Below are 10139 nucleotides of genomic sequence, written 5' to 3'. Positions count from 1 at the left end.
GCTGGTACTTTCTCAGGGCCCCAAGGAGTCATCTGTGAAGTATTAGCCTGACTTCCTCATATTCTTCTATTTTGAAAATTAAATAAAAGTTTTAGTCTTGATTTGCTAATTCTCACAAATCTGTCCTTTTTGATGTGACACCAGTAAAAACTTCAAAAGGAGGAAAGGAGACTTTTTCTCACTTTAGTTACAGGTGCTGTATTGTGTTGCAAGTCTCTTTTTTTCAAGTTGGGATGTTTTTCCTCCTCTTCTCTCGGATGAACTGATTAATGTGTATGCTGCCTGAAGACAGAGGATCTGGGAATCTCTTACTAAAAAGTAACCTTCTTAAAACCAGAGGATTTCATAATTCACACAACCACCCATTGCTCCCTGCCTCTCTCTCCACCACTAGTCCGAATGAATCATCCAGGACCCAGACTGGTTAATTTCGATGTTCTCCATTGTTTGGTTTTTTAATAATGGCGGCACCAATTTCTTCTTCCTTCCTAATTACTGCTTAGCTTTGCTGAAATCGGGCAGATACTGCAGGCAGCCAACTAAACACACAAATTGCTGTTTTGACTGGATTCTTTGAATCGTTTTCTTTCCCATTACAAATAGCTCCTGCAGGTCTGGCTCAGTAGGTGCTTGTTTGGGCGTTAGCTGGTAAAAAGCGAGCCAGTGGGGAGTGTATCTTTCAGAATTAATTCCACACTTGTCCAACACAAAATCCCTCCCGGGATGCGATGCGGCATCACCTTCCCTGCTGGCTCACCCAGGTTTCTTGGAATAATGTGAGCCAGCTTCCTGAGGTTGCATATGCATCGCTGGAGGTTGGGGAGCAATCGGCAGCAGTGCTGAGCTAAAGGAATTCCAGCTGGTGAGGCACTTATCGGTATTTTTCATTTATCAGCTGGTTTAATAATCAACCTTCAACCCTCAAAAAACTCAGGGGTAGAAAACCTGGCTGAAGGCACTGGGCTGGAAAACAACTAGCTTTGCTCTGAAATGAGGACCCTCCCCTAACCCATCCTGCTGGCAAGAGAGGAGAGCTTTGAGGTCAGAAAGGCACAAGTTCAAATCCTGTGTCTTCCACTCATTTGCCAGTTAACTTTGGGGAAACTGCTGATTCGCTGAAGCAGCTCCCTTCACTATAGAATAGGAAAGATTATCGTATTTTCCAATAGAAAGATTGTAAGCACTAAGTGAAATAATAAGACTACTGTTTCTAAAATGTCAGGCCCATCATGGGTGATCAGTAAATGGTATTTATCTTGAGGAAGTTTTGTTCACAGAAGGACAGACTCAGAGTAGCCCTGTAGAAACCCTACGGGTGGACGCCACTCAAGTTCCCTAAAGGCAGGACTTGACCTCTGTCCTCCAGATGAACAAATTTTCAGTTTCATCTCAGAGGAGAGCCCGCACTTCAGAACCCCCCAGTTGAAAAGAGCCTTATCCAAATCTAGTCCAAACTAACTCTTGAGGTGATATTGTGTAAATCAGAACCGGAATTTTTATATGAATACGTGAAGGGGCTTCCGGAGATTGAATAGTATTGATGAAACCTAATAGGTACGAGGGGACAATAAATGTTCCGCCATCGCTGAGAGGTTACAAATTAAAAGCAGATGGCCCCATCAAGGGAAAAACTGCCACTTCCTCTCCGGCTCCACCACTGCCCTACCGCCTTCCTTCAAAAGGTTTCATTTTAGTCTAATAATCTTAATTGGGCAAGATCTTCCATAGCTTGGTAAAGAAGCTAATATCTAACCCTCCGTTTTGAAGCTAAAGTTAAGGACATTCACAGAGCGTGACTGAGCCAGACATCAGGCACTTTCTTACCTCATTTGATTCTCAAGATGGTTTGAAATAGGTACATTTTACACCATCTTATAAGAAAATAGAAATCAAGTAATTTATCCAGAGTTCCCCCAAGAGTAAGTGGTAAAGTAACTGACTGATTTGAAAGTCAGGAGCCAATGACAGTTGTGGGCGGAGGAACTTTGTGGTTTTGACAATAGCTGGGTGAAGATGTGAAGCTGGAAATGAACAAATCTCAGAAGCTCCGTCAGAGACTGTTAGGGAGAGAGCATGACAAAAAGGAGAGAAGACTTTTTCTAAAACACTAGAAATATCAAGGGGTTATTTTGTTTATTCTATTTTCAACCCAAACCCAAGCCCAGGCTCCATGCACTGCGCAGTTTGTAATCACAGAGTAGAGAGGACTGCAGAAAGCAATCTGGGACCCGGACTTCTAAGTAAAGAAACCCCAAATCCCAACCTATAACTCTCATTAATTCTCTGACTTTTCTGGTGTTCTAAAAAGTAGCCAGTTTGGAAGAAGACAGTAGGTGAGTGTGACCGCCTGACTCTGAATTTGTTAAAGCAATATCTGAAAGCCCTTAAAAAGAGAAGCTCCAGTTAGTGCCTGGATTGATTGACAAAGGTTTTGCTCTTGAACCATGACCTGTTACGTAAGAATGCTCAGGTGAATAATTCAAAAAGAGTCATGTACCACAATGTTCATTGCAGCTCTATTTACAATAGCCAGGACATGGAAGCAACCTAAATGTCCATCATCGGATGAATGGATAAAGAAGATGTGGCACATATATACAATGGAATATTACTCAGCCATAAAAAGAAACGAAATGGAGTTATTTGTAGTGAGGTGGATGGAGTTAGAGTGTGTCATACAGAGTGAAGTAAGTCAGAAAGAGAAAAACAAATACAGTATGCTAACACATATATATGGAATCTAAGGGATAAAAAAAAAAAAAAAAAGGTCATGAAGAACCTAGTGGCAGGACGGGAATAAAGACACAGACCTACTAGAGAATGGACTTGAGGACATGGGGAGGGGGAAGGGTAAGATGTGACAAAGTGAGAGAGTGGCATGGACATATATACACTACCAAACGTAAAATAGCTAGTGGGAAGCAACCGCATAGTGCAAGGAGATCAGCTCTGTGCTTTGTGACCGCCTGGGGGGGTGGGATGGGGAGGGTAGGAGGGAGGGAGATGCAGGAGGGAGGAGATGTGGGAACATATGTATATGTATGACTGATTCACTTTGTTATAGAGCAGAAAGTAACACACCATTGTAAAGCAATTATACTCCAATAAAGATGTTTAAAAAAAAAAAAGAATACTCAGGTGATTACACAGCCAGGTGTGTTCTGTCAGGTGACCCCCAACTATGTTCAGCCTCATATAAGAAGCAGCCCTGACAGAGTGACACCACTATCAGGGAAGCCAGAGCGCATGGGGGATTCTCATTTCCCAGAAAATACAAGTCCAAGAAGTTCCTGCACAGCTTCCTGCAGGACTTAGAATCAATGCTGGGGAGAAGAATCTGGATGATAGTTGTTTTTTTGTTTTGGTTTTTCTGGGGTTTTGGCTTTTTACATCCACTCTTTTACTTCTTTTAGCAAATCCTTCAGTTCTCTCTTAATACTGTCTGAAATGAGGTGGGCAGGTAGGACTAGGGGTGTGATGGGAGACCTTCTTCAGAGCCCTTTGTCACCCCATTATCTGTTTCACCCCACGAGGAACTCTGAAGATCTGGGTCTCTTGATTTCAGAGGAATAACTGGCTTAGACGGGTTATCTCACTCAGGGTCACACAGCTCAGTAATGGTTTTGCCTTGAGAGTCTGGCTCCAGCATTCCCAAGTGGGGTGTCCTTTGCATCTCCTCACACCCCATTACCATTCTCTTTTCAAGGTGTCAGTTATCTCCTGGGGCATCTTTCTGTCAAAGGTTTGAGGAGTTTGACAGGATTCTCACCATTTATGCTGTTCCTGCCCAGTGTTGTGTATGTATGTGGGCAGAGTTATTGCAGGGGATTAAAAACCCCAAATCACAGGTCCCAGCGTCTTTAGAGAACTTGCTTCATTCATAGATACATGATAGATGATGGATATATAGATGCTTTTCAAATATAGACTTTTGAGATTTTCTTTTAAATATAAGTACAAATCAAAAAGTATTTTTTAATTCATAGTAGCTATTTGTCGGTCAATAGATAAAATTATGTGGACATCATGCGAATTTTCTGACATTAAAATAGAGCTCTCAGAAAACAATTCTCATACCTGAAGATTGTGAAGTGTGCCTTAGCCTTCCTGTGTGATGCCTTATACAGTATAAAAGAGCATCAAGGGTACTTTAGCAAAACTAATTAACACCAGCGGCTCAATTCTGGTTATGCAAACAGGCCTAGGGACACGGCCACGGACAAAAGTTCCTCTTCCAGTGACCCTCACATCAAATCACACATTGACCCCACCCTTTATGAAGCCAATCTCCCCTCCTGCTCCAGTTCTGTAGCTGTCATCTCCCGTTCACCTTCCTCCCCCTTCCCCTCTCTCACCATTTAAGGGAGGCCATTTACATCCCAGGACTTCAGCAGACTCAGAGGGCAGGGGTGGGGTGGTGATGTGGATCTTAGATCAAGGCTACAAATTAGGGGTATCTTTTGAGTTCTCACACTCAAACAGGAAGGCCACTTGCACCACACCTACTTCTGCACATGACTAGCTTCAGATGAAGCAATACTTGCTGCTCGCGGTACCACTAATTAGATCACGACTCTCTGTAGGCTACTTTAAATAAATCACTCTCTGGGCATCAACCTAAGGTATGCAGCAGCACTCAAGACCTATGCCTGGCATTAATTTCCTATGTTTCACTACTTCCTTTCCCAATTAAAGTATAAGTCCCTTGACAGCAGAAATCACGTCAAATTGCCCTGCATTCCCCACTCCCACACAGAACTGGAACGAAGATGGTTTGGTCAAAAGGTAACTGCTGATGGAAGTCAGTTAAAATATTCTGGTTTCATAATGAACACTCAGTAGCTTACGTGATGAAAAAATAAACACACAGAAAAGAATGGTGGTAATTTTTAATAGTTTACAGCTACAGTATCAAATTTTATATGTATATGTATATATATATATGTATAAATACAGTTACAGACCATAAATATCCACATGGCAAAATACTTGCCACTAGGCAGACCCCCCCCCCAAAAAAAATCTTTGCAACTAAATAAACTAACAGCTTAAGTAATACTGAAGAAAAACAGATGCTGAGGTAATTTTTCATCTAAAGTGACTACAGCCTATATTAAAACATTCTTACTGTAAGAGTTCAAGTAGTTATGAAACCCTTGTCACAAAACCCCAAAATGCAACTTTAATATACAGTTTCAGACTAGACAAAAAATAGTTTAATTATAAATAGGTAAAATAAATAAGATTATTCCTGCTAAAATTCAATCATGACAGTATTATTTCTTTTTTTATATATCTGGGGACTTTGTTGATAGCCTGGCCAAAAAAACAATAGAATTCATGAAACCTTTCTCAAAAACTACATATTACTCTAATGCCATATATATATATATATCTATATATATATATATATATCTTCAGATGGATATATGTATATGTATATAAATGGGATTTTCATTCTGGATGAGCAATCTGTTCCTTTAAAAATATATATATGTATCCCAAATATGAAAACATGCTTAATTTCTCTTAAAAGATCACTCTTATACAATGCACGCTGACTAGTATCAGAAGGGACATTTTACAGATTTTAGAAACTTCTTTAGAAACACATTTATTTTCTTACCAACAGTTACGTTAGAATATTTGTTTTACTAAGTTATAATTACAGCAGTAAAAAAAAAGTCTGTCACTTATTTTTCATTATTCCCGGTTATGCAAAAATCCCCATGCTTCTTAATCTTTTAATATTCAACCTGCAAGAATTCCACTGGCACCAAGTAACACTTCAAATTTTTTCAAAGCATATAATTTCCCAGTTAAGGCCCATAGGATCACATTTAATAAAATCTCATCTGAACAGAAGCCATACATTTTGAGTAAAAAGAAACTATCAAATTAGTTTATATTTTGTAGTGACCTATGAAATCAACATTCACTATGACATTCAGTGTTCTCAGAAAAAAATTTTACTTTTAACAAGGTAATATATATAAACCAAAGATAATACATTGTTCTGGAGTTGTCATCCAAAAGTAGAAACAAACATTGAACATGTTCTGTTTCTTGGCCCCTGCCCATAGTCTAATCATTTGTCAACTCCTCATACACTGGGCAGCAACCTTTAGCAAAAATACTAGAACAAGTCTCTAAGCAAAACCAAAATGTATAAATAATTAATTTCCTATTTTCAAAGCTCTTCCATTCTTGTTTTAAAATAAACAAAGTGTTTTTTTAATGTTCTCACATCCCAAACGATGACTTCTGGAAAACCTCCAACAACAATTCATTTTTGATGTATCCATCTTCGTTTCCGAGGGCATCTGAAAGCAAGTGAGAGCTCTTTCACGTTGTTCATCTCCAATACAAGGCAGTCTCTCCTCTAATTGATGAAATTTGCACTTACTGGGGAATCTTCCGATTGAAAGGAGTCTCTTCATTCGAAAGCTTCTAAAGTCAGGTTCCCGAGCGGAAGAGTTTGGATATCAAATTCAGAAGTTTCTGCCGGAAATTCAGTTTGTCTCCAATTCTCCTGAACTGAATGGCACACTCAACTTCAGGATCTGAAGAGGAAAGCAAAACATCAAAGTTACACTGACAACACTGCAAACTGCAACCAGCAAGAATTAATATGCCCATCCCAGTGACGAGTTGAGTATTTATCCCATGAAGCATTATCTTAACTTTATGTATACCTGTTTTCTGAATGTGAGAAAGGCTACTTACACACACACACACACACACACACACACACACGCACATGCACACAGGCACGCACGATGTAAACGAACACGTGTTGACTCTAAACAACAAAAAAAAGTTAAGGCAAGAATAAAGACATTTACTTTGCAATCTTTTTTTTTTTTTTTTTAAAGCATCCTGGATGAGGCAAATGTTATCTTACTTTCAAAATACAGACATTTATGTCATAGACCACAAAGAGAAAGTGAGTCTTTGCCAGCCTCAGGTGATGTCACCCTTTTCTTTCCCGTGTAAGATTGGTTAGGGAAATAAAAGTCAAATTCTAAACTCTTTTATGTTATTTTCCAGTACAATTTATTTTGTAAATGGCAATAGCTCTGATTATGCCCTCATAATAGGTAAATCTAAATGTATTCTTATCCTCATTTAAACAACTCTGAAATTTTCTCATGAAAGACTCATAAAATCTTATTCCAAAATTAAGTCCACATTTTCTAAAATAACTTAAAATTTACATCTTACTCTAAACCAAATTCTTCCCAATCGGTACCAATCCATTGCCTCTATGGAAATGAGTGAAGCACAAAACAAACTAATGTTTAATTCACATGTTTACTATTTTTTATGATTAAGGTATTGCAATAAACTGAATATTAGGGAAAAGTAATGTTTATAATCTAATTTCTAAGTAAACTTTTAAAGTAAATGAAGTTAACACCAAACCTATACTGATCCATAATTACAATTTTCTTGTATATTTCAAAGAGCAATTCAGCTTCTTTTTGGTACACTTCAATATCATGATTATGATCACTAAAAATCATTATGACTACAAATTAAAATCTGATTTATTTTGTAAACAGACCCTGCAAATACCCTATTCAGGCTCAAAATAAATTAAAACTGTAAATATATACTAAAGTGGATGTTTAAACCTACATTTTAACCAATTTCTCTTTTTACAAGAGCTGGGTTAAATTTTTGTAATTCCTAAAAGAAAAAAAAAATTCATAATCCCTAACAAGTTCTTTTCAGTGAGTGGGATATATTAACATACAATCCTAAAAAAACATTTATCATTCAGGCTACCATTTTAGAAGCCCTGAATTGTAAGAGAAAAAATTATCCCTTTCATCAAAAAAAAAAGAAAAAAAAAGAAAAGAAAATAGCACCTAGTTGTTTCCTTAATCTTTTTTGTTACATCTATAAATGTAACCATGTGTGGTGATGGATGTTAACTTATTACGGTAATCATGTCACAATATACACATATACCAAATCATTATGTCATACACCTAAAACTAATACAGTGTTATATGTCACTTATATCTCAATTTTTTTTACAGGTCTTACTATCTAATCAAGTTTAAGAGGGACATTTCTGCTGTCCCTTATTAATGGGGACTAAGTTGGATCGTGAAGGTTATGCGGTTTTTCGCAACACAGCCAGAACTCTCGAACTTCACGAAAGGTAGACAAAGCTTTTTCCCTCCCAAACAAGAGCTAGAGAGAGCAGCCTGGTGCCAATTTCGCCATGGTCACATTGGCAATGCACCACTTCCTTTGCACGCCCCATGGGCTCTATAAAATTACACTAAGTTTAAAAGGGGCCTAATACCGTCTGATGTAACAGCAGTATGAACCACACAGATTTCCTGCCCACGGTCTTACTTGCCTTCTTTGCTACCGACCTGAAGTTATTCGATGGGGCTACATGTGATGGGGAAGGGCGTTGGAATGGATGGATTAAAAAACATTGCGGACAAACTCCTGTTCTCCTCCTATCCCAATTCTGTAACTAATTAGGGATTGTTAAAATGTTATACTTTTAACAAAGAAGCAAGACTGTCTAGGCTTCTGACCTCCGTGTTCCTTGCGGGCCCTCCGTAACCCTCCAACAGTCCTTTGTGGAAAAGCTGTGATCGTACCAAGCGTCGTTACAGCATTTGTTGGTGAAACAGAGAGAGCAGAGCTGGGCACTCACCAGAGCCTGGACTCCGGAGGAAGCGGGCCTGTCTCAGGAAGCGCCGGGAGGCCGTGGCTCCCGGAGCCTCTCTCGGCCCCGGCCCCACCTGCCGTGACAATTACTTTCTCCGCGTGGCTGTAGCCCGTACTTGCGCTTTTTCTCCCCGTGGCCCCGGGACAGGGCAAGTGGGGATGGAAGGCGGCTTTTGGCATCCGCTCAAACGCAGCTGCATCCCGATCCCAAACCCGGCTCCCTCCCCCGCCTTCTCCGCGGTCCGGGGTTAAACCCCCGAAGAACTTCCTGGAGGCGTCCCTAAAGCACGTGCAAGGGAGCAGACTGGGCCCGATTCTGAGACCCTGAGCAGACGGGCTGACCCTGGCCCGACCAAGACCTCGACCCCGGCCCCCGCCTCGGCCAGGATCTCCGCGAGCCCCAGGTGCTCCCTACCTGCCGGGGCCCGCGTCGGGCTCTGCTGAGCGCTCTTACGAGCCCTCCTTCCAGGCATCTCTGGAAGCAGCCGCCGGGAACTGTGCTGCGGAGTCCGGGAACTCAGTCCTCCAACCCTGGCACTTGGGTCTGCAGGACTCGGGCTGCGCGCGGGGCGGACGGGCCGGAGCTGGAGACCCCACACTGTCCACCGCCAGGAAACTCGGAGGTGTGGGCGCCCGCCGCTGCCCGCGCTCCGATCAGATGGGGACTTCCCGGTGACGTAGCGAAACTTGACGCCGGGCCCGCCCCTGTCCCCGCCCCCGCGGGCCACCGCGCCGGGAGGGAGCGGGCGTCCGGGCCGGGCCCGCGGGGAACCCCGCGCCGCGCCGCGCGACCTGCCGGGACCCGCTGGCGACCCGCGGCGGCGCCGATCGGCGGGGTGGGGACCCGGCCCGGCCCCTACACTACTTTCTTGACCAACGGGTCAGCTGCAGGCGCGGCGGGGTCTAGGAGTCGCGAGCGGAGAAAGGTTCTCCTAGCGGGAAAGTTGGGGACGGAGAGGCCTGGAGCTTCGTCCCTATCATAAACGGGCAATTAGAGACTTTCGTAAACAAACTCCGGAAAGAGTTCGGGAAAGGACAGTTTTCAGACTCGGAGAGCGTGGGAAGTTCCAGGGAAGTGAAACGAAGAGAACACTTAATAACAATAGAAATGGTGCCGGAAGCCAAGGGAGAAAAGTACCAGATTGAAACTGAAACTGCTGGGAAGTTAACTGTAAATTGAAACCCTGCCGCTTGGGAGCAAACACTGTTTGGACTTGGGGAAGGGGGGCGGGGGGAGAGAGAAGGAAAGTGGATGGGAGAAGTGGCCAGTTCTCCGCCCGGGTGACGACTGTGATTTTGAAAGAAGAGCATATTCCCCCCTGGGTAGGTCTCATTGCTCGTTCCAGATGCTTAGTAACACAAAAAATAGTAGGTCATCATGTAGACAACTTTCAGATGCCCTCGTGGAGGGAGGAACGAGATATTTGGGAATATGAAGT

The 10139-nt window shown here is 42.1% G+C and overlaps 1 protein-coding gene across 2 annotated transcripts; it reads right to left on the bottom strand.

The window, feature by feature from the left end:
- Positions 1–4888: 4888 nt before the first annotated feature.
- PMAIP1 (phorbol-12-myristate-13-acetate-induced protein 1) lies at positions 4889–9364 on the bottom strand. 2 transcript variants are annotated; one of them, XR_005016260.1, is made up of 3 exons: positions 9116–9364; positions 6407–6563; positions 4889–6323 (listed from the first exon to the last, which is right to left on the bottom strand). XR_005016260.1 is itself a non-coding variant. In XM_036823967.1 (2 exons), exons 1-2 carry the CDS (start codon positions 9171–9173, stop codon positions 6457–6459), a joined length of 165 nt encoding a protein of 54 aa, XP_036679862.1. In that variant the 5' UTR covers positions 9174–9363; the 3' UTR covers positions 4889–6456. The 2 variants fall into 2 exon arrangements, 1 of the variants encoding a protein (XP_036679862.1); XM_036823967.1 differs by having other exon boundaries at positions 4889–6563; positions 9116–9363.
- Between the last annotated feature and the right edge of the window lie 775 nt (positions 9365–10139).

Source organism: Balaenoptera musculus, chromosome 14, assembly GCF_009873245.2.
Source record: "Balaenoptera musculus isolate JJ_BM4_2016_0621 chromosome 14, mBalMus1.pri.v3, whole genome shotgun sequence".
In the NCBI taxonomy this organism is placed as follows: domain Eukaryota; kingdom Metazoa; phylum Chordata; class Mammalia; order Artiodactyla; family Balaenopteridae; genus Balaenoptera; species Balaenoptera musculus.
This window is presented reverse-complemented; position numbering and strand designations above follow the sequence as displayed.

Excerpts from the sequence above, each read along its gene's own strand:
- PMAIP1 (XM_036823967.1), bottom strand. The coding sequence starts at position 9,173 with ATGCCTGGAAGGAGGGCTCGTAAGAGCGCTCAGCAGAGCCCGACGCGG. Across the intron at positions 6,564-9,115 it reads CCCGACGCGGGCCCCGGCAG|ATCCTGAAGTTGAGTGTGCC; the intron begins GTAGGGAGCACC and ends TTTCCTCTTCAG.